This window comes from Hemiscyllium ocellatum, chromosome 31, assembly GCF_020745735.1.
Source record: "Hemiscyllium ocellatum isolate sHemOce1 chromosome 31, sHemOce1.pat.X.cur, whole genome shotgun sequence".
Taxonomy (NCBI): Eukaryota; Metazoa; Chordata; class Chondrichthyes; order Orectolobiformes; family Hemiscylliidae; genus Hemiscyllium; species Hemiscyllium ocellatum.
This window is the reverse complement of record NC_083431.1, coordinates 32,947,799-32,972,890: the sequence shown is the minus strand read 5'-3', so window position 1 is coordinate 32,972,890 and position 25,092 is coordinate 32,947,799. Positions and strand designations below refer to the sequence as shown.

General features: G+C 40.4%; 1 protein-coding gene across 9 annotated transcripts in view; it reads right to left on the bottom strand.

Annotated features, from left to right (window-relative positions):
* Positions 1 to 283: 283 nt before the first annotated feature.
* The window catches only part of auts2a (activator of transcription and developmental regulator AUTS2 a), a 1,193,837-nt gene continuing 1,169,028 nt past the window's right edge, over positions 284 to 25,092 (bottom strand). For 8 of the 9 annotated variants that reach the window (XM_060847963.1, XM_060847965.1, XM_060847969.1 and 5 more), the window contains 3 exons: positions 17,043 to 17,126; positions 12,065 to 12,287; positions 284 to 2,612 (listed from right to left, as the gene is read on the bottom strand). In XM_060847963.1, coding sequence (XP_060703946.1) covers positions 1,382 to 2,612; positions 12,065 to 12,287; positions 17,043 to 17,126 — 1,538 coding nt within the window. In that variant the 3' untranslated portion in view covers positions 284 to 1,381. The remainder of the gene's footprint in view (positions 2,613 to 12,064; positions 12,288 to 17,042; positions 17,127 to 25,092) is intronic. The other variant, XM_060847971.1, reaches the window with a different exon arrangement.

Genomic DNA, 25,092 nt, shown 5'->3' with positions numbered 1-25,092 from the left:
AACAGCTTAACTGGTCAAATATCCAGTTGTTCATACAGATAGCTTGTACTCAGTCCAAGTAATAAAACTAATGATAAAATAAGCACCTTCCATTTCTTCATTTGTTTGTGTTTTTTTTAAGTCACTCAGTCTGTGAAATGCCAATAAAGAGAGCAAAGAATATTAACACAAGCTTACAGCACAGTTAGACTGAGAACACTTCAGTTCGATTTTTTAATAACATGGCACAATTTACATAACACAAGTTTTGTTTATGAAGCACATGCCAAAGATTCAGAGTCGCTTCACTTTACAATAGGATCTGTAAAGGACTTCATTACGTACATGGTAAACAGCATATCTGCAAATGAAAATCTATAGGCAATATTGAGTTCTAGCACTACTGATCCAGTGTACATTATTTTTTGTTCCTCAAAAACACTGCACAACATCAGGAGTTCACAAATTTGAAGCGCACAACTAAACCTTCAGGTGACTACTAAAATAGATCTCTGCTCATAAGAAACAACTGTCATAGATAGAATTTTTTCAAAACAGAATAAACAACTTCAGATAGCACTTTAATACACTATTAGACCAACAGAACTAATTTTACTTCATCAACATAGTTTACAATCCTCAGACACAATGTAATGTGCTAGACTTGCAGTTAAGTGAATTGTGTGTTGAAAAGGCTCCGTTGAGGAATGCAGACTTTTGGATGAAAAGCCAGGGCATTCACCTGCTTGCATAGTTGGGAATATCTGTACAGCCACAAAAAAAGTTATCTAACACAGCACAAGCAGACTGTGTTAACAGATAATTAATCTCCCAATAGCACGCTTTGTCCAACACTTCTGAATCAGCTGTTACACAGCTGCCCTTAAATTTATTTACATTTGTACATGGTAAAGCTTTTTGTCTCTTCCTTTTTGCATATATGTACCAAGTCCCATCCAACCAAGGAACTACCTTTATACACAATTGTCTATACAGCCTGATGCCTTCACTCCAAGTCTTAACCATAATATTTCAAAGACAATTCAGCTCTCCTCAGGTTGCCTCATTTACCACATACCCAAATTCTTGATAAATATAGCAGTTACTCTTTTTAGCTTGCTCTTTCTTCACAACACATTTTTTATATATATACTACAAATAAAATTAACAGGAAATAAGGAACAAATTGACATTAAACATTTGCAAAATTTAAACTTAAAATGTACAAAACTGTATTTCCTGCAAAGTATTTTTACATTTTTATGGTGGCGGAGGCCACACCCACTGAGTAGGGTCCACTGAAGTCCAATGCTTCATTTGGTGGGTTCTCACACTACAAAAGTTGCCTTTACTGACAGGGTGTCTTTAATAAGTTAGATTGGTTGATAATTTCATGTTTGCATTATCGTGCTTCAATGTCTTTGTGTGTGTGAGAAGGTGGCCTTTCCCGTGTCTCTGTGTTTGTCAAGGGAGTAGTCCTTCTTGGAGAACCAGCACGTGCTCCACCTGTTGGTATGAGAGGGGGAGGGGCACTCAGCGCTGCTGTGGGAGGAGTCTTATTAAGGATGCCATTTTGATGTGCTGCTGAAGGGCTCACTCTGGGATAGTGCATGCTGGGAAGCCCAGGTGTCAAGAGGCTTGGATGAGGCATGTGACCATCCAGGGTAGCTGCATGAATGGGATGCAGGCGGCCATGTTCATAGTCGTCTCTAAGCATGTTCAATCTTTCGCGTTCTTCCAAGTGGCTCATTCTCTCATGTTCACGCCTAGGGTCGATTGCTAATGGATGATCACGACTATAGTCATGGGGCTCCCTGTCCCTGTATGAACGTTCTGTCTCATAAAACCTTGGTGCTGACAGCCGTTGCAAGGGATCACTTCTTAACAAGAAATCTCTGGCTAGTGGATCTCTCCGATGAATGTCTAATCCCCTATAGGGATCTCTCAAAGGATCCCTCATTGGATCCCAGTGGAAAGGGGGATAGGGAAAGCGCTCACTTCCTGGTATTGGACTGATCCCCATAAAAGGAGCTACCATTCGTGTCCTGTCCAATGTATTAATGCTATTCATGGGATGCACCCCACTCATGGCCATAGCCATAGGCATGGAGGTCATCGAGGGGTTAGGATGGACATTGGGCAACGAGGTGGGTTGAGAATGCTCAGAAGACCTTTGTGTCTGGATCACCTCAGAAATAATATCATTGTCTTCTTTCCGTTCCTCCTTCACTTTAACCTCATTGGCCTTTTTCTGGTGGTCATATGAAGACTCACTTTTCCTATCTACATCTCGGCTGGCAATGCTGCTGGATCTTGCGTTATCTGTGCTCGGTAGCCTGATATAGGGCGAATTCACTCGATTCATATGCTTGCTGGAATCTTCCACAATCCTGCTTTCCAATCCCAGGCTTTCCTTCTCAAGAGCATGATTTTCCTTAACTTTGTGCTCATCAACAGATGAGTCCTTCCAAATATCTGTGAGATCCCGTTCCCGGGGCTTTTCTTTATCTCGCAGTTCGTTATTTACATGATTTCTGTTGTGCTCACTGGAACTGCGATTGTGTCCCAAAGAATTTACTTGATTTACAGAAGGTGAGGATGCATGGGTGGAGTGTCGCTTCTCAATACTATCCCTGTGGATAAATACACAAATAAAGAAACAAGACTTAGACTCCAAATCTTATTTTTTCCATAGCAAGTCCTTGCCTTAAAATCTCATTTGCCACAGATGATTTCAGACCATTTATTAAAAAAAAGGAATCCTAAATAATCCTAAATCCAATCAATAACTTTAATATCCCATCTCAGCAATCATGTCAATGTTATCAAGGCAAACTAGAAAGGTGGGGGAGTGGAGACTCAGACATGTTGTGGACCGTATGAAGGATTGCACAGGGCTGCCTTGATCATGTGAGAACTAGTGAAGTGTCATTCCCATTCTAGATGAATAGGAAATGTATCTCTATTATATAATAGCTTTTATGAAAAAAGTACCCAACGGTGAGGGCAATCCATTTATGAAAAATTAAGAACCAGCTTGTGTAACAATGTATTTTGTGTGTGCATTAAAATTCTTAGAGCTTGCATGCTACCTGGACACAGATGTTTGGGCATGTGGAACTGAAAAGACAGGAGATAATTTACAATAATATTTATTTGGCCATAACAACATTTTTTTTAATCTTTCATTGCATTTTAATGTTGCAAACAGTTTGTGACTGAGCTGACTGACAATACTGCATGAATGAGGAGGGACATTCTTTCCTCTGTCTCAATATCTGACACTGCTCAGGTCAGCCTTTACAGAATAAAATCTAGTTAAATTGGAAATATCTAAGGTGATGTCTAAGATTTGAATCTTCCAAACCCACGTATCGTCTGTCAGTGGTTTTTGTTGCTAAATGGTCCTAGTTCAGATACAAAACCTATTTGGGATCATCTCAATATGCTTATCACGATTTTATCTTAGGATGAATAAGTCATTAATCCTTACTGTGTCAAGAAACCATTTTTATAAGGAATTTTGAATTTGTGTGTTCTCGATTAATTAAAGATAGTTTCAAACTATTTCCTTAATGGTGGCATTCTACAATAAGTCTCACCCTCTGTTAAAAAAAAACACTTCTTATCATTAGCTTCCAACCACCTTTGAACCTGATGGATTTGACCAACAGCTAATCGGAATCAAAACGTTTTCCTACTTTTCCTTTCAATGATTCAGTTTTGTCTAATATTGGGCAATAGTTCTCAGTATAATGTAATGGAGTAAAGCAAGCAAGTTTAGAAAGCAATGTTCTCTAAAAACTGCACCGTATTTTATAACCAGCAATATTTGAGAATTACTGAAACTACTCCAGACCAATATACTAATAACATAATCAGTACCTAACTTTGCTCAAAACAAAGCACAAACATTAGATTATCTTCTGCTTAAATTTCAAAATAGTGACTAATTCTTTTTTAGTGAATGTATTAAAGGGTCAGAACTGTTGATGGCAATGTTTAAAGTGGGCAGCACGGTGGCACAGTGGTTAGCACTGCTGTCTCACAGTGCCAGAGACCCAGGTTCAATTCCCACCTCAGGCGACTGACTGTGTGGAGTTTACACATTCTCCTCGTGTCTGCGTGGGTTTCCTCCGGGTGCTCCCACAGTCCAAAGATGTGCAGATTAGGTGAATTGGCCATGCTAAATTGCCCGTAGTGTTAGGTGAAGGGGTAAATGTAGGGGAATGGGTCTGGTTGGGTTGTGCTTCCGCAGGTTGGTGTGGACTTGTTGGGCCGAAGGGCCTGTTTCCACGCTGTAAGGAATCTAAAGTATCTAAGAAAGAATTAAATGCATCTGCAATTTGGTGCACACTACATGCATCTGCAATTTTTAATATCACTAGAGAAGTACTACATTGTCTGAATGACAAAACCTACTTGCTTCTCAAGCCCTAACATTGCTACATATTACCTTAGAATGCTGTCAGATTTCCAATTTTATACAAAATAAACCCAATTTGGCAAAACTTTGACTTGGTACCGGCTACTTTTCCACTTTGGATACAAGACTTCAGGATTGAATTTGTTTCCTGTGGAGTTTCCCATGGAGGCCAGGGTACATGTTACACATGATTTAGTCCAGCTTGTAGTTTGGTCTAGAATGTCCTATCATGATACAAATCCTCACAAAAACCAAGCAGCCATGAAAACTCGGGGAATGTTTAGCTAACTCTGATCTTTTCGAACACAGTGAAGTATTTTAACACCGTTGTACTGCAAGTACACATTGTTTAAAAAAAGCCAGACATTTCACTGGAACTTTATAAGCTTTAGATAAGCCTTGTGGGTGAATTAAAATCTTAAAAAGACACACATTGAGCGCTGATAAGGTCCGAGGTATCACCCCGATGCTACATTTCCCCTGGCACAATTCCTTACAGCTTTAAAATAATGCCACTGCCGTTGGGTACTTTGATCCTCTGATACACAGATCTAAAGAATTGTTGGACATGGATATGTACCCACTTGCCCATTAGCGGGGGGGATAGGGGGGGGTGCTCAGCAGGATATAGGGACAAGAGGAAAGTTGAAAAGAAGAGCTACTTTGAGGCTCTTATACAACTCCAGTAGCGGCACTATGAAACTAATGCATTGCCAGCAGCCTCTCCTGCAAGCCAGTCCTAATATTTGGTTCATGGAAGGAGACTCTAGACAATAAAAAGGAAGAAAGTTAAAATATCTTGCTCACTAAGTAAATGTTATTCAAAACTACTTCAGCCACCATTTTGAAATAGTGGTAAAATAATTCCAGTATTCGTTTAAAATAACAGTAACAAGCAAACATGAAAAAATTCTGAACATATTTAAGTATCACAAGGTGCAACAGGGAAATGATAGACCACGACAAGCAGGAATATGCTGAAGCATGCTACCGTTCTCCACTTCACAATACTATGAAAGGCAGCTCATAGATTACACCTCACCAACTGCATATTGTTTTAATCAGTGACCATATCAAAAATGATGAGAAAGTCACAACTTTAATAGCCCCAAGGTGTTGACTTTGATCAAACTTGGAATTTTCTTTATTTAAGTTAGTTAACTCTCTCCAGCCAAAGATAAACCATTTGTATTAAAAATCTCTTATTCTTCCCTCACTATCTTCCTTGTGTTCTTTTATTTTGTTGCCATCACAATGGTCAATTATCATTTGGTCTTTTCTCTGTCAATCATTTTAACATAACCAAGCCACAGGGAGCTGATGTGATTGGTTTTCCTAGCTAAACTTTCTATGGGAGTCAATGAAAGCTAAAGGCAGGCAGTGTGTAGAATGAGTGATTGTTTTGTTCATTGTTGTTTCCCACTGACTGGATTGGGTTAAAGTTACCTTCTTTACTCTGGTGAGTTCCAAGTCCATGCCCTACCCACTCCTCCACTTCCCTGCATCCTGACTTCGAGAAAATGTGGTCTTTCTCTCTGTTTGTCCTTGCCCTGGCCTTAAAACACTTATAATCCAACATCCAGCTATTCTGCTTCATCCAGATTACTAGATAAAAATGAAAACGATCAAAGGAATAGGCCCAAATAGACTGGACTGTTATTCACAGTACAAGACATGGGACATTTAGAACATTAAGTACCTTAAGACTGTCTTTGTGGTTACTAAGATAACCCCATAATGCATATGCTTTAGAGCTATGTCCTGCTTATTACGTAGATGCCCAATGAAACACAGCAGCAAGAACTGCTATCCAATATTTTACAGAGACTGAGCTAAGCAGGGTCATACTGGGTATACATAAGAGATTTGTTTAAATGTTAGATTCATAGAATTGCACAGAGTAGAAAAATGCTGTTCAGCTCATCGAATGCATACTGGTTATCTAGCACCTATCCACTCAAGTCCCATTTTCTAGTACTTAGTCCTTGTTATTATGCTATGGTGCTACTAGTGATCATTTAACCAGTTCCTAAATGTTGTGGCTTCTTGACTAGTCTACAAAGCAAGATCTTGTCAGAAGCCTTATTGAAGTCGATGTAGACTACATTGTACTATCTTCATCCACACAATTTGTCACCTCTTGGAAAAAACGTATCAAACGTGAGAAGTTTATAAAATGGATATGGGGGACATGGATAGGGTAAACAGAAAAGGTCTTTTCCAGGGGTGGAAGAGTCCAGAACTAGAGGACACAGATTCAAGGTGAAAGGGGAACAATTTACAAGTGACCCAAGGGCAACTTTTTCACGCAGAGGGTGGCGTGTTTATAGAATGAGCTGCCAGAGGAAGTGGTGCAGGCTGGTACAATTACAACATTTAAAAGGCATTTGGATGGGTAAGTGAATAGGATGAGTTTAGTGGGATATGGGCCAAATGCTGGCAAATGGAACCACATTAATTTAGGATATCTCCTCGGCTTGGATAAGTTGGATTGAAGGGTCTGTTTCCGTGCTGTGTATCTCTCTGACTCTATGATCTCCCCTGACAAAGCCATGCTGAGTAACCTGGATTAATCCTTACATCTCCAAATGAGGATTAATTCTAACCCTCAGTAATTTTTCCAACAGTTTCCCTCTCAATGATGTAAACCTGATGGCCCTGGTTTATCCATAAGACCAGAAAAAAGAAACAGGAGTAGATTGTTTGGCCCCTCAAGCCTGCTCTGCCAATCAAAAGGATCATGGACGATCTGATATTCTTCACATCCACTTTCCTTTCCTTTCCCCATAATGCTTGAAGCCCTTTCTAACCAAGAACCGTTGTCAGCCCTAAATATATGCAAGTACTCTGCCCTCACAGCTCTCCATGCCAAAGAGTTCCAAAGACCGATTACTCTGAGATGAGACACTCTTTCTCATGTGAGTCTTAAATTGGCACTACTTTGTTTTGAGACTATGCCCTCTGGTTCTACATGCCCCATGATGGGAAATATCCTCTCAGCATTGCCCTTGTCAAGCCCAGTAATAATCTCATATGTCTCAATGAGATCACCTCTCCTTCTCCTAAACTTCTATCTACGCATTAGAGTCCCAAACCTTTTAGCTTTTGCTCAAAAGACAATCTCTCCTTACCAGGGTTCATCCTAGTGAACTTTCTCTGAACTGCCTCCAATGAAATCAGATCTTGCTTTCAATAAGGGGACCAAAACTGCTCATAGTATACCAGATATAGTCCCACCAGCACCTTGTAAAGGTGCAGTAAGGCTTCTCAACTCATACTCCAACCCACTTGAAATAAGGACCAACATTCCATTAGCCTTTTCTGATTTTCTGCTGTACCTGTGTGTAAGCTTTCTGGGTTTCATACACAATCCCCCAGTGCCTTTGTGTGGCAGCTTTCTACAGTTTTTCTCCCTTTAATAATATTCTGTTCTTTGGTCATCCCTTCCAAATGAACAACTTTGTATCTTCCCACATTATATTCCATATGCCAATTTCAGTGGATTTACTTCACTTATCAGTGTCTCTTTAAGCTGTTTGTAACCCTCTCTCAGCCTGCCTGTCTGCCTATTTTTTGTGCCATCTGCAAACTGGGCTACAGTACATTCACTTCCCTTGTCCGTGTCATTAATACAGATTGTAAACAATTGCAGTCCCAGCACAGATCCTTGTGGAAGCCTATTACTTATGGATTGCCAATCTGAAAACAAACCGCACATTGCCACTTCCTGTTGCCTGACCATGAGCCAATTCTCAATCCATGCCAATATACTACCTACAACACTTTGCTCTTCTCTTATGATTTAACCTTTTGTGAGGAACCTTGCTGAATGCCTTCTGGAAGTTTCTATCACCTTTAATAATGATGTCATATTAGCTGTCCTACAGTCCTCTTTGCAGAGAGAGTTTGAATGTTAACATAAGGATCACTGCAATCTCTTTCCGTGCCTCGCACAGCAGTATGGGAGACATTTCATCTGGACCTGGGTATTCATCAAATTTTAAGCCTGCTAAAACCACTATTACTCCTCCCTCTCAATTGTGATTTGTTCTGGTATATCACGGTTTCCTTTTCTACACCTACATTGGTCTTTGCGTGAGTACAGACACAAAGTTATCATTTAAAACCTCGCCAATGTTTTCCGACTTCACCCAGTTTGCTACTTTGTTCCCTAATGGACTCCAACCTTTCCCGAGTTATTATCCTGGCCCTATTAAACTTCTAAAAATGTCTTGTGGGTTCCATTTTACTCATCAGTATTTAATCAGCCCCTCATTTCTTTAGTGAGTAACTCCCCCGCACTGTTTTTAAGCCTCTAAGTCTTCTAGTATTCTGAGCTGTTGGTATCTACCATAAGCTTCCATTATTTAGTTTATTAAAATCCAGTTCATTCCTCAATATTCAGAGTATTCTAGAATTTTTGGTCCCACTCTTCACCTAAAACTTCAGTTGAAATGGAAAGCTTGTCTTTCACGACCCTGAGCTAAAAGAGTGACAGCGGTGTGGACAGTCTCCTCAAGGGAAGGACAGCTGCTCTGCCATCATTTAATAACCAATTGGAGACGTCTCTCTGGTACAGCTAATCAGAGCCTAGCAACGTTGGAAGTACCAGTGCCACCAGTAATGGCAGTGGCCACTCCTAGTACAAAAATCAGGCGATGCAAGGGGGTGAGCTGCAATGCATCAGACTTCACTACACGTTTGGGTCCAGGCTGTGAGAGGTCATGGGAGAAGAAGGTTGGAGGAGTCAACACTTTAAGAAACCCTCCTTTGAGTTCCAGTAAAAGAGAGGAACCCCTAGTTTGTCATGTGCCCAACTGGCCACTTTGTGTGGCCATTGTTTGCCAGTTAAGTGGCAGCGATGTACAGGTGGGCTCCTCAGTGCCACCTTGCCGCTGGTACAATTATATTGGGTGGCAGACAGGATGTATTTACCAAAGCCCCCTGCTGGCAGGAGAAGGTAAATCCAGTCCATGGGCTCAAATAATGAACATATTGATTGACAGTGGAAACATTAAAAGAAATATTCTCACACTTACTATGAGTAAGAAGGGAATGAGATAATGGTTATGTCTTATTCTTAGCTGTGGCTATAGTCAACTACAGAATGCTACTCTGAGAACCAACAGCACTAAGAATAGCGAATGATCAGTTGGATACAATCCATATCTGATTTAGCAGAGATTAACCTGAAAGTTTGCTGAAAGCAAACAGTGTAGCTTCCTCCCTATGGTGATAACATTTTACTGATGTGATTATAAAGAGGGTGTAAAGACTAACATCGAGTATTTAGATCCACATTTTATTTAACAAAGCTGTTGACTGGAGTTCTACCTCCCCAAGCTTCATCAATTTTGTGCGAGTGCACCCTGAAAAGTGGTCTCACTGATCTGCATGGATCTTCTAGCCACGGTGGTAAGATACTGAGGGATGCCATGATAGCTACCCTGATAGACGGAGAGATTTAACTCGAGAAATGGTTGAGGCTGGAATGGGAGAAAATTCCAAATTGCTTTAAAAAGTTCAAAGTCAACAAAATTAACCAGTCCAGATTGATACAATCACACTTCCTCCACATTGAATTATTGAAGTGAACCATTCCCAATGTTATTTCCACAAATGGGAGGACACTTATTTTGATAAATTGTACCTCTCCATAGAGATTTTTATACAAGACTTAAAATACTTCTAGATAAAATTTTTATCGATAAAATATTCCTCCCATTTCATCAGCATTATTTAACTGGCTTAGTAAAAATTATAAGGTAAGAAATTGACATAACAACATTGAGGAATACAAAAATTGGAATTCATATTCATCAATTGTTAACAGAATAATAGACATTTTTCCAAACCATTCCGAAAATAAACAATTTTTTTTAATTTGCCAATCCCATTAGCAGTGTTGTCAAAGGTGTATTCTAATTGCATATTGAACTTGAAGGTGTGCCTTTCAGGATTCACATCATGTCAAAATGAATTCCGGTGTGCAACAGTACAGCATTAGCACAACTTTATGGGCATTGCAATGGTAGTCTCTCAGTGATAATGAACACCTAGGATCAATAATGGGTTCTATTTAGTTTTGTCAATATTTTTTACAAAGGATATAAAGAATTAGCACCAGTTTAAAACAGCTACATTTTAAACACCAGGCAAGCATACTGTTTCTGATTCACATTGCTGGAGTTTAGAATACTCTAGGCTAACTAAAATTTCTCTAGTTAATAGGACGGTAGAAGTACCATGTTAATTCCCTTTTCACTGGCAGCAGCTAATCAACTCTTTGAAGAACCCATTAGTGAATGAGCAATAATGTATCATTCTAGACAGAAAATGGCTTATTTGTGATGTTACAGTTACAGCTATATTTGTGGTCAGTTCTGTGCAAAATAAAATAAAAATGGAATGATATGACATTTTTAGCTTGTGGACCTCCTTAATTGCCTACAAACAGGTTCAAGGGATATCAGTTTCCAAAATTTATGAGATATTGATGCTGTTTTTAGTTGCCTGGTTTGGGTCGTTGATTATTGATACATTTAATATTAAAATGATTTTAGCAGTCTTAGGTTTCAAAAGAGGCTCCACCATTAAAAATGAACAGAAACATTCTAATTAGCTGAAGTTTTGGATCAGAAAACCACTCGAGCAATTATAATTATTTGTTAAGAAATACTTTAGTACGATCCTAAAAAATGGTGAAAAATGCCTTGTTTTTAAAATTAACATTATTAAATTCCTACTTAATTCTAATACTGCTATCATTGAAAGAGCGGCGTATTGCTTCAGAGCATAGGCTCTCTATATGTGTTCAATAAGGAATGGAATAATGGTGTTTGTCTTGTAATAGCATGATCAGATGTGCCTCACCCAGAAATGAGGCAGCACCACAGCATTCCATTTATGGTGACCATGCAAGATATCCTGTCTGTAAACCTACCCACACATCCCCCAGATTTAGTTCCCTCCATTATTTATTTTAGTTTCTTATTTATCATGGCTCTTTAAAAGAAAATTATGCATCTTTTAATTCAGTGGTGTGAAGTCAATGAGCAAAGTTTGAGAACACATGACTTCAATGTCACACCATGTTTGGGCAGAGCATATCTTCTCTTCCTCCACCAGTGAGATTCAGATCATTGCTGTGCTATGCATAAAGGGACCACTGAATCAAGAAAGGATAAAGAGAAAGATGTTTCAGAGATAGTCAACCTCGACTATGTTAACATGTGTCCTGGAGGCACTTCACAGAGTAGTGACAGGCTGCATCTAGGAACAGGCTATCCTGTATTCACTGTCAAATGGAGAGTGGACGCATGGAAGAAATGCAAAAGGAGGCTGGAACATTATCTAAAAATGGGCAGAGGACAAAACTGAGCGAATTATAGCTTGTGAATTTCACATTTCTCTGACTTTAAAGATTGAAGGTAGTGAATGTCAATTAAAATCAGAAGACTGTTAAATTTACAAATATTAAATATGTGAATCCTTAACTGAGGTAGAGGTGCCCAATAAAGCACATGAATCAGCCAATTGGATTTGAAGGAAGTTTGCCGTGACATTATATGACAATGAATGACCCACACCTTCGAGTTCATTGTTTCTTTTTAAATAGAGAATCGGACTGGATGAATTTTTTTGCTTAACCCCTCGTACCTTTCTTTTTCATCTTTACTAACAGAAGAGTCTCGTTTTTCTACATCTCTATCTCTGTCATGAGCTGCTACAGAGGAACTGCGCTCTGGCTCCCCTGGCTTCAGCCAAGGGGGTGGGGTTGGAAACGAAGGTGGCGTTCTGTGGAGTCGATTCCAAGGTTCGTGAGGGTTGCTAAAGCTCTGCATACTGGGGCCATCTTTGTGGCTGAACATTGTGTTGGATGCTGAAATGGTTGAGAAAACAAAAATACAAAAAAAAAACAATGTTTAAAAAGTCTGGCAGGTAGGCTTGTCAGTACTTACCAAGCAACGCACTCTGAGTTTAAAATGTATACATACTATTGGCAGCTGGGAACAAGAAGGGAAAGATTACAGCAATATACATTGGCATTCAACCCCTTAAATCATCAATACTTAAAACAAAATACAAGAAAGCTAAATTCATTTGAAAAGATCACATCAAATTTGGAAACAAAGAGGAAAAGATTAATTCAAAGAAAGTTCGAATTTAGTTTGCCTGTCTACCCTTATCCACACTCCACATGCAGGAGTCATGATGGAGATTATTTTCATGCAACATTTCACTTGCTGGCTCTTTTCAAGCCCATAGGTCACTAGAAGCTGACAAACAGGATGAACATTGGCTGTGTTTATATTCCATAGGTCAGTTAGATCTCCAAGATTAAAGGCAGAACTTTGTTGGCCTCCAGTCAATACGAGGGAGGTGGGGCTGAGAGGTTTGGATTGGTGGTGGTAACACGTGACACTGGCAAAAAAAAGCAAGCTGCTGTATTGGCATAGTGCCCCTTGCAGTCTTGCCCAGTAGCAGGCAGGAACCGGATCAGTTGCCCCCTTCAATGGGCATTAAGCCAGTTTTCATAAATTTAGGTCCTGATAAGGAACATTGTAAGGGGACGACTGCAATTTGTCAACAGTAGGACCTCCCCCACCCGAGTTCCATTGCACGTAAAGGTGATGAGCTTCATGGCGGTGGTTGTCCTACAGATCAGAGGCTCCATACCCCCTCTAGAAAGTGTTGCCAGAAGAACAGGAAGTTCCTATGGGCCATCACTCCCACTGGAGAGCTTTAACCTTTAAGATGATTAACCCAGCTTTACTGCTTGACTATCTATAGTATTAATATGAACTTACCTCTACGATGGTGTCTCTGTTCTGAGGTTTCCTCTGTGTGGCTTCAGCCACAACCACCTCTCGTAATGGAGCTGCTGAGACCTCAGAGAGTCTGGTTCTCTGATTAGGTCAGCAGCGCACTCATCTTTCTTGGTTGGACTTTAGGTCTGCAACTGGCCTATTAGGCGGCTGCCTATAGTAAAATAGTTTAGTCTGTCCCATTGGGAGCAAGTTGCTCAGGACCAAATTTCAGCCTAATGTCCTGAAGGACACAGTAAAATTCAGCATCAGTTCTGGCAAGCCCCAAAATTTAGTTTAACTGACACTGAGCTCCTGAGATCTTCTACTTTGCTAACTCTGTATCATTTCAACAATGCAATGAGCATCTAAAACATCTGCGTGAGCTAAGATAAATCTTTTCATGAGAAAATTTCAAATAAGGCTGAAGAATGCATTTTACTTGGGTTTGACCCCCTTAAAATAAAGCAAAGCAAACCATGCAACATTGAACTGGATGCATTCCTACTCATCAGACACCAACCAAAATTCCTAAAATTGTTGAGACACAATCTGTAACACAGGTCAGATTTATACAGGTTTTTCACATGTACATACAGATTCTTTATGATCAAGATATCTGAACAGACTAAGTGACATTAGTTTGTAATTTCACTTCAACAATTTAGACCATGTTTTGCAAGGGTTTCATCTGTGTTTGCAATCTACTCCTCTTAAGTGTACAATGCACAAGATATGTTGAGTGACAGAATGAGTTATCAATGTGAATTGACTTGGGTCTGTGAACACAGCTTTTTGATGGATCACTCGAGTTTGCCAATAGCTCAATGTCAGGGAAAGCTCAGGGAACAAGGCAATGATGGTATATCACAGAACTCAGCACTAAAGAGTCATGTCTACACTTAATAGACCAGATGATCTGTTTCTGTACTCTAACGTCTGAGGGGAAGAACACAGAGAAATAAACATGATCGCCATCAAGACAAAAATACCTGACCGTAAAGTGCCAAACTTGCAGGATACAGAAGAACAGGAGGGGGAAGAATGCTGCCCATGGAACATCGTGTGGTCACCCTTCCAGTAGCAGAAGAAATGTTGCTCCATGAGTTAACAGCGTTTCCACTTTTTAAAATATCAGACCTAATTTACTAGAGAATGAGATATGAAATTCTGGCTAATTTTTTAGATATAAAAGACCAACCGCAGACCAACAGCACCATCCTGTGCAACACTATACTGCTGCAATACTTCAGTAATAGCAATGAATGTCAATGGAGAACAGCAACCATGTTGAAGTACTTTCTGCCAAACAAACTGATTTATGAGCTAACCATAATGACCTTGGCTCTAAATCCCATTCACTCTTCTTAACGTCAACATTTTCTTGCCATTAATAGTATTTACGTTTTCCTTCATCGCTTTTCCTTCTGCATTTTAATTCACTATTTCGCTTTATCTTGTATTTTTTTCAAAATCCTTTCATTTTAACGTTTGGCTCCTTTTCCTTATCAACCAGAATATTTTGGGTTCTTTGACTATCTTGCTATCCCTGCCTCCAGGCCTGTTCTTTATTATTGTTCCTGTACATTTTGCTCCATCTAACTGTCTCTGTTTACCCATCTTGCTGTTTTCCTAATGATTCCAAATTACTTTCCTAGTCACTGAACTGGTTTTACTACCATTACATTAGCGCTACAACTCTGCTGCATCAAATCTCTGCCACTAGCAAGCAAACTGTCTGTTGTGGATTTTAATTGGCTTCCTTCCTCTTTAATATTTCATTTTCTTCCGGAAATCATTGGTGTAGAGGACAAGCCAGAGATCATGGCATGTTCCTAGCACTGCTAAATCCAGTCAGCAAGATCAGCAGACAGAGGTAAATCAACTAATATCATTTATTGTATCTGTTGCTCCCGATGCGGTCTCCTCTACATTGGGGAGACTGGGCACCTCCTAGCAGAGCGCTTTAGGGAACATCTCCGGGACGCACCAATCAACCACATCTCCCCGTGGCCCAACATTTCAACCCCCCCCCCCCCCCCCCCAACCACTCTGCTGAGGACATTGAGGTCCTGGGCCTCCTTCACCACCGCTCCCTCACCACCAGATGTCAGGAGGAAGAACGCCTCATCTTCCGCCTCGGAATACTTCCTATCTGCTCATACAAGACAACCCAGCATTATCAACACAACAATTAATTCATATTCCTATGTGTTTTGAAGTTCTTTAATATGTAATATTCCATCAGCATATCTAACTATACATTGACATTTCCCTCAAGTAGTACAAGAAAGCTTCTGTAAATTACAGAACTCGCGTGTTAGGGGGTTTGTAACATGAAATAATTCAGATCAGGGCAGTGCGTGTGGAGTCACTGAGATAAGTGTGAGCTTAAACTCTACCAATTTGAGAAATGCACAGTATGACTCAGCACTAAAGGTGTTCCCTATTATAACTGCAAACCATAAATGCTGAATTTGAATTTTTTTGTCAACTCATGGACACATGAATGGAATCACCACATCATAGGTTCTCCAAGACATTTTCAAAATTACAATGTGGAATGGCAATCTATCAAAACAAAATGAAGGCAAGGGAAAACAAGGGTTGATAATGCAAAAAGACCATAATAGTGTACATCAGAAACACAACGTAAATTTGAATTTATCAAAAATTTTAAAATGCATGGAACTAAATCCAGTAAAAGAACTGCCAATGTACACTACATCACCAACGGAATGCAGTATCGCTTTGGGGCAGGTGTTAGCTAACATACTGCTAAGTACAAGGACTGGAATTAAGAGTGGATGTAGACTGGAAACTCAGAGACAGCTTAGGAGTTCAGGGACATTCATCTGTGTCCGGGCTTCTGTTATGAAGTCAATCAGAGTTACCAAAACCTCAATAAACTTTAATTTAAAACATTTCAACTCCTCTTTTGTTTGACTTTGAAAATGCACACCCTATTGTGGAAGTGACCCTCAGTCCAATGGGCCCAGAAATCTGCTGTCATTCAAAGTTTGGCTTGCGTAGAATGCATGATGACTTGGACAAAGCCTGGGAATGTAGCCTGCACTCAAGGAGACAGATATAATCCAATACACCAGCACAGATTTTCTAAAACATTTCTCATTCAAGGATGTTACAAAGAAACAGTAAAAGGGATACTGCAATTCAGATAGGTCAGCTGTTTGAATCTAAAGATAGATGTAATTAATTCAGATCCATTTGATATACACAGTAGTGACACCAATATACACAAATACTTTCCGTATAAATAGCGTACAGGTGTGGTACTGATAATAATATGTACAAGCATAATACAAATATTCACAGATAGGACATGACAAAGATGTACTACACAGCTACATCACAGCAGTAATAAAGACAAATGCAACCAATAGGTGTAATATGCACAGATAGGTGCAGTATACACAGGTATGATCCAAAGAGGAAAGATTTACTCAGGTCAGGCATAGATGGGATAATATACACAGACGTGGCACATGCACAGACTGCATAGTGTATGCAGGTGTGAAACACAGGTATATAGAATGGTACAACATATAGATGTGACACACCCAGCTGTAACATATGCAGGCGTGATCCACACAGATGCAATCTAGTCCAATGACAAGCTCAAGAGCATATGCTTATCTCTCTTTTGGTATACTAGCATGGAGTTGGTTTTGTTTTATGGCTAAACAATCCTGGCTGTGCTATAACTCTCAGTACTGGCTTAGTACTGCTCAAGTCTCAGCCAAAGTATCACTTCTCAACGTAAAACATGAGAGAGTCATACAAAGAACTGAAAGGACAGAAATACTCACTGATTGAAGGGTTCCCCAGTCCACCAAAGGCGCTGTTACTTAAGGATCTCAGACCACTCAAACCACTTGGTCTATTAAAGGGCTCTAAAAAATACAAACCAATACGTGTCCACCAGTTACTCCTTCGATCAAAATCAATGAATTTTCAAAAATGTTTCTAACTGCAATTAAAAATAATCCTTCGACTTAACTAAACTCATCTAACAGGAAGAATGGCCACCCAGAGTCAGGAGTATACCAGTACAAGTGATGTCAAGTTGAGATAGAGATAAGACCTTGTTCAAGCTGCAATTAACGGGGATGTTTCACCATTTACACATCCCAAGAACATGAAATACTCAGTAAAATTTGAAATAGCATCCCTATTTTCTTTCTATTCCAGATTAAGAAATATCAAGTTAAACAGTGGACACACCCACCACACTGGATGTTCACTGGCAAGGAGCTTAGCTGCATCATGGAGTTCCAATCACCAGCCCAAAAGCACACTGATCCTTTCATTATAAAGAGCTCCCTTACTGTGTGGGAAGGTTTCCAATGTTTCCACCAGCCTGATTCTAATTTCCACAGGTCAGACAGGAGAGCTTCTTCCCACCCAACCCCTCAGGATATTGTCGGGTGTGGAAGGTTTGAGTTATAAAGAAAAGCTGGATAGGTTGGGGCATTTTTCACTGGAGTGAGGAGGTTGAAAGGTGATGTTATAGGAGTTTATAAAATAATGAGGAGTATAGATAGAATTAATGGTAGTTGTCTTTTCCCTCGGGTGGGGGAATTCAAACGAGGGGGCACATTTTTAAGGTGAGAAGAGAGAGATTTAAAAAACACAGAGGGGCAAATCGTTTCCACAGAGGGTTGTTCGCGTGTGGAATGAACCTCCTGAGGAAATAGTGGATGTCGGTACAATTACAACATTTAAAAAAAATTTCGACAAGTATGGGAATTGGAAAGACTTAGAAGGATATGGGACAGGAGCAGGCAGGTGGGATTTTGGGAGTTTAGCTTGGGATTATGGTCAACATGGACTGGTTAGACCGAAGGGTCTGTTTCTGTGCTGTAAAACTCCATGACACCTTCCACTGATATTATCAACTATGGGCTCAAAGCACAGCAGTCAACCTTATACTCCTCTTCCAACACAGAAGACTGCATTATGCTGCATATGGTAGTCACAAACAAGTTGCATATTCATTGCCCATGTGTGTTCATAAAAAAAGTGAAATTGTTGGCAAGATTCTGTGGAGGTCTAGAGTAATTGTAGATAGCCACTGCATCCCCACAATCATCTAGTTTTTTTTCCCAGAAGAGAAACGTGTTTCACAGGAACCTTTTCCCACCCTATTTCATGATACTTTTCTATTCCTCTCTCTCACATCCATAATCTTTAACATTCATTTCAATGCACAAATGCATTTGCTTCAAAACTACTCCATGTGGGAGCAAACTTTCATACACTCCTATCTCTATCATCAATTATTTCCCTGCTTATCTTATTGGTCCCATTAGTCACTTCTATTGATGCAACCTGGTTTGCAATCACACCACAAGCGGAAGGAGCTTTGTGATAACTACCCTACTGAATTCTTTCATAATTCCCGAGACTATCAGATAACCTCTTTTCCAAAGAACAGAGCCTCTGCTCGTTCCTTCGTTATTCAGTTATCATGGAGAACAAGTTGAAATATTCTTGCAAGTGAGTCATATGCTGCCTGCTTCATGCACTTGGTGCATCATTTGCTGAATTTTGTGATTGAAAATTCCAAATGGCAGCCTGGAAGATATCGGAGATGTGAAAACTCAGGGTTGCTATGTGCACCCAACAGCTGTTGGCAATCCCATGCTTACTGTGCAGTACCTGGAATGGCATCATCACTGCTTCTTTTGTGAAATGTAGTCTTCAGAGACATGTTTCTACAGAGAAATCCTGACAAATATAGGAAATTTAAATTTCACTCTGTTCCAATGATGTTCCCTGCTATTCATGTGAATTTTTTTGCACCTTAGGTGTCACTCGACTGGAGATTACTATGGGGGTGTGTTCTGGTCAAGTACAACTTCTATCTTGACCACTTGCACTAATCAGCAGAAAATTCTTCCGTTGATTTATCAAAGAGGAGAAATGGTGTGAGGTTGGGTTCATTGAGTCAGGTCACGGAAAGAGTCAAAAAGTGTGGTGCTGGAAAAGCAAAGCTGGTCAGATAGCATCCAGCAGGAGAGTCAACATTTTGAACCTAAGCTCTTCTTCATTCCTTCTCCAGGATCTGCAGTCCTTACTTTTTCCTCAGGTCATGCAAACCCAATACTATTTGCTTGACAAACCTGTTAGTGTATCAGAGAAAGTGGACAGCAGTCAACTGAGACTCATTATCCCTGAAACTTTGAGGTACCCCCTCTCTGAATCCTTCCACCATCTCTGACATCCAAAATAGATGAGAAGACATTTCTTCCAACTAAATAACAGGAAGATTAAAGCTACTGAGTGAGAAAATAGGGTTGGATAGACACTATGAATGTACTCAGAGCTCTAATATGGAACTTGTGGGGTGAATCACCCTGGGCATCATGTTGACAAAGGTATGAACACTTGCAGAGAATGGCTGCTTGAAGTTTGCACAGCAGGCTGATGGTGCTGTGTCCACAATGTTACACCTTGGAGATCAACACTCCAGTTTGACATTTTCAAATCAAACCATTCAGAGATGTTCAGACACATCTCTGGAGCAGGTGGGACTTGGACCCAGGACTTCTAATCCAGAGGTGGGGACACTCCCACTATGTCACATGAACCCTAAGTCAACACTGCAGTTAACGCTCTTTCTGAATTTAACATGGCTGAACGTTGGTTCAGCAACAGGAAAGACACACCTTCACAACAATAATGTTATTTAACGCAATCTGCTTCCTATAGTATGTTCCTTGTAGATTCCTTTTGGTTCAATACTACAGGTGTTTGGTGCTTTGAGTGGTTGTCAAAGTCTCCAGGGAGCATAGCCACAGAAGGGGGTTTGCTGACAAACCGGCTGCTCTCACACATGGGTTCAGTAATAAGCAGCATGAGAGTGAACAGTCATTATGCAGGGTGGGACATGCTACTGAAAGAGGGTGAAGGAAGAAAGTGGAGACAAAGGTTCTCATCTGATGGCTTTATCTGACCATAGTTTCTCTAAGAGCAACCTTAAACTCAGTGTGGAACAAAATGTGGCACATCTACCTTAACGCAATCTTCCCAGTGCCTTTACCAAGCGAAGTGCTCCTATTCAGCATGACCTTACTGCCTGCCTCAGAGATGGTACAAGGCTGCTGACTTCCAGTGAAAGAAATGCAGGTGGCTTTGGGGAAAAGCAGAACCCCAGGAAAGGGCCTGATGCTCAATTTCAATACAATAACAGTGCTCTGGCCAGCTGGCACATGGGCAATGGCAACAGGAGTGGCAGGTGGTAGTTTTGTTTGGGAGGAGGCTGCTGACTTTATAAAAGGGGTTAGCTTAATTGAACTGTTGCCCCAGTCTAAGAGATTCCAGAGAGCTTTAAACAGGCTGAGTGGTGTTCATACTGCAGACTTCTTACTGATGCCCAGTCAGTCAATGGATCCTTTAATCCCTCCTGGGTACCAAAATCATTGGAATGAGCAGGCACGAATGATGTATCCTGTGGTGTGGGTAATTAATTAAGCATGGTGGTCTCTGCAACCCTGTTCAGGAGCCATTGGATTTGCCTTTGGTCCCTGTCCCAAGCTCTATTGGTCAGCCACTATTTCCATCTTGGGCAGCTAGATGTTGAAGTTGAACTGGACAATTCACACCCCATCCTGTTCTGAAGAAGGGTCACGGGAGTTGAAACGTTAACCCTGCTTTTTCTCCACAGATGTTGCCAGACCAGCTCCGATTTCCTAAAAATTTCTGTTTTTGTTTCAGACTCCTAGCATCTGCAGTCCTGTGGGGTTTTTTGTAACAAGTTCAAGTTCCACCTGCTTCATTATAACATTTCTCAACAGGTCAATTAGAAATATATCCAAAAATGTTTGGCCGCAAGATGAACTTACCATTAGCTATTTACCCAATCAGGAGTGCCTAGTTCCATGTCTGTACCAATCAATTCTGACCCTACCTCAGCTCTTTTGCTGCTGAAACTCTCAATCCTCACTTTGAGACTTCTACACTTCACTATGCCAATGCTCTCATGCCTGACCTCTATCTTGGCACCACAGACAAACTTGTGCTCATCTAATAGCACTGCCCAAATCTTAACTCCCGGCAGCCGTCATTCACCCAACACACCGCTCTGCTAACTGATCTACAACAGCTCTCTGTTCAGCAACATACCAATTATCAATTCCACACCCTTGCCAATATGCTTTCCCATTGTTGTAACATCCCTCAGTTCAATAAGCCTCTAAGGATTATCCAATCCTTGAATCTGGCTTTTGCATTACCATTTTTAATCCCTCCAGCTCTTTACATCTCTCTCCTCCTTTCAGCCTGTCTTTAAACCCTAGCTCTTCAATGCAGCTTTTGGTCATTTGTCTTGACAACATCTTCTCATCATTTTTTTTTGCTGATACTGCTGTTGTTGAACATCTTTGGGCATCTTGTTTTGTCAAATGTGCTATATAAAGCTAAGTTGTTGTTCAATGCAAGGAAAATTGTGTTTCTTGTTTCAGACGGCTGTCCCAAATGCTGTCAGTGAAATCTCTTGAATAATTTCCAAGGATATTTTTGATCTGGGGCACGACATAATGCAGCATGCTGGGAAGAACTATCATAAACAATGTGAACGTGTCTTAGGAGAATGTACAACAGTTAAAAAGAGGGAGTTTATAAAACAGACACACTGCACTAAAGTTGTAAAATATTGAAAGTTTCGCCTCTTCCTATAGGTGAGCAGTTGGATGTATTCAATCTCACATCCACAAAAGGTGCCTTACTTGGGAATTATTTGTGACATATGACCTTGACTAAGTCTAGACTGCTTTCTACATTTGATTCAATTCGATTGATGTTTAAAAAATCTAGCTCAGTTGTGATTTCCGACTGATATCAAACATGTGACTCGAAAATTATCAGCAGAATGGAGTTCAATTTTAGATTAGATTTCGGGGTTGTGTTTCAACATCTCACTTGAAAAACAGTGAACAAGCAATTAAAAATCTCGGGCTCAGACTAGTCTTTCAGATGTCCCTACAACACGCAATGCTCTCTTATTGTAATAATCAGGTGAGCCTGTCAGTGGGTAATGAATTCTTTCACCTCGAACAAACAGGCAATTGATTCACAATGTACACTGCACAACTTCTTGAGAATTGAAAATTCAGATTGGACACGTAAGTGGAAAACATATTTTCCAATCAGATGCTGCTAATTCGTCATCGTGTATGGCAAAAATGTTGCTTGTCCATCTATCAAACACCACTGTGTCATTGCATTTCACTCAGGTTTCTTCTCAGCTTTCCATTTTCAATTTATTTCTTCATGTTCCTCACTAAAGCTCTTTCTTTGCTCTCTCCTTTCAGGAATCATTGCACATCATCCTCAGCAAACTAATAAGGCGTAGCCAATATCTGCCTCAGGCCTGAGAATTGCACTCCTCCGGAGGCCCACTCAAGTGGCTGGGAGGTACTTTCATCTTCCCCTTGTTTGGGAAATGCCAAGCTTCTTCCAAGGTGATACGCCTCCAAAATCAAAAGCATATCTTCAAAGGAAACAAAGACACAAATCTGTGCCTACTGCTGCAAATTGTATTGTGTTGAGTATTGGGTTGCAGTCATTCATCCAGCATTTTGGAATCATAGATTTCCATCAGATCAGGTTTTCCAGCAATCTTATTCAATTATTATTGTTCGTGCTACTCAATTCACTCTCTCTTTTTCTATGAACACAGATACAAGTACATCGCTTAATTGAAGAGAACTGGGTGAGCAATTCCTCTGCCTGTGACTTCTAACCAACTCAATTCTACAGGAACAAAAGATAATCACTCATCAAAAAGGTTATGTAGTCTATCTTCAGTTGTCCATCATTTTGAAGTGCCAATTTTTGCATAGTTCAATTTTATTTTCAAACAACTAGACTTGTGGATGAGTACTGGTTAGTGAAGCCACCTCACCAAAGCTCCTGCGTCCTTCTTATCCAAATTATATTTAAGTATCACTAACTTGAGACATTTCAGAAGAAAAGTCTCCAGGTCTAAATTTGTCAAGCTCCCTGCTTCTGAATCAACAGTGGTCAAAAATTTGGGTGCATATGCAATGAGTTGAGACAAGGCTTATCCCTGAGGCATCGAGTCAAACAGGAGGGCTTCACTTCAAAATACCATTGCTGGCTAGGACATGTGTGGGCCTGGTTCTTGCTTCAAAATCCAAGCCAATCAACTTGTTGGAACAGGCCGAAGACAGCTGTTAGGCTCATTCTTTAGCACATGAAAAGAACTAGTATCATGGTGTGTGTCCTAGAGGCTTCTTCTAATACTTGTATTGATATTATGGATGAAGGACTTCAGGCTAAAAGCATTTGGATGCCTTGGTGCTTGTTTTACACCTGAAGTTTCCACATCAATACATCAGATTAACCAGACCCTTGTCAGATTATAGCTCTTTGTATCCATGGCGATGAAATTCCATGATTTGGAAAGATAATGTAAGAAGCAGTTACAGGTACTAAGCAGGTGGCAGTGCTGCTCAGAAATCACAGAATGTTTGCTTCCAGTAGAGGAGAGTACTGCCGTTAAGAATAGCTGCCATGATATATCAGCGCAGTTTTACCACTGACATCATGCCATTAGTGAAACTCAGGAGTAAGTGAGGTCTGCAGATGCTAGAGATCAGAGCTGAAAATGTGTTGCTGGAAAAGCGCAGCAGGTCAGGCAGCATCCAAGGAACAGTAGATTCGACTTTTCGGGCATAAGCCCTTCTTCAGGCCATTAGTGAAACACAGCCTGGAGTGCACAGACTGTGTAGATCTTGATGCCTTTTCAACGCCTGAAAAATACCATTTATTTTAAGGACATTACCTCTAAAAAGGCGATGGGCCTTAATACGAATGATTCACTGTCAAGTATGGTCAGTCTACGTCCAGCACAATATTTAAAATAGCCTTTTCCCAGAGAATTAAAAAGACAGTGTTGATATTGGTTATATGAATGACAGCCCTGAAAGGCTATCAAAGTTGGGGAAAATAGAATAAAGTACTGAAGTATGACTAAAAGAGAAGGTGAAAAATAAATCTGTGCAAAATTCCAAACACAATCAGCACTCAGAAAGCGACTCTCAAGGGCTCCTGCAAATGTATTAGTTTGGTTCTGGTGACCTCACTAACTTTCATTTACAGCACATGGGGGCTGGGTGCCAACTTAAAAGCCACCTTCCAATTCTAAACATGTGGATGGGGTGTATTACCCACCGCCAGGGTTACCCACAAATGCAGCCGAGAATCAACTTCTCCAAGCTCAGCAGTGTCACCAGCAGGCATTCCACTGACATTACCACCGTTTGCAAAAGGCATATTCTCGCCAAGAGACTTGAAAACCTCAATTTTCTTGACACGGCAGATTTGCTTAATTAGTTAGCGTCTCCTCCTCACTGCAGAGAGAAAATCAGGAGGAAAATCAAAGGGGGCTTTTAGAAAGAGAATGAAGACTCCTCGTTCACTAGTTGTAAAATGCTGGAGCTAGAAAGGAAATAGCTGTTCGTCTGACGTCAGTAATCATTCAATTGGGTGATCCAAGTGGTTGGCATCTCAACTGGCAGAAAGGTGCTGTGCTATAATAAGAGGGATCAAACCATGCATTCAAACCTCTGAGATTGCAGCCAACCTGAGGTAGGAACTTTATTCTGATGTATTTTTTGAGTTTAGTTTCAGAACACAGCTCAGACTAGCTTGAAATGGCATCCAATGCCAATTGTAATGGATTCCCTATTCCGGTGCAAGGCAATTGTTCCTACAATTAATGTCAGTGGAACAGCCCAGCACAGAGTGAACATCACCTCAACAGTCTTTCCATTCCAACAGCAATTTGTTTCCCAAAATTGCCAGCTATTGTTATCTGATATAAAAAGAGGG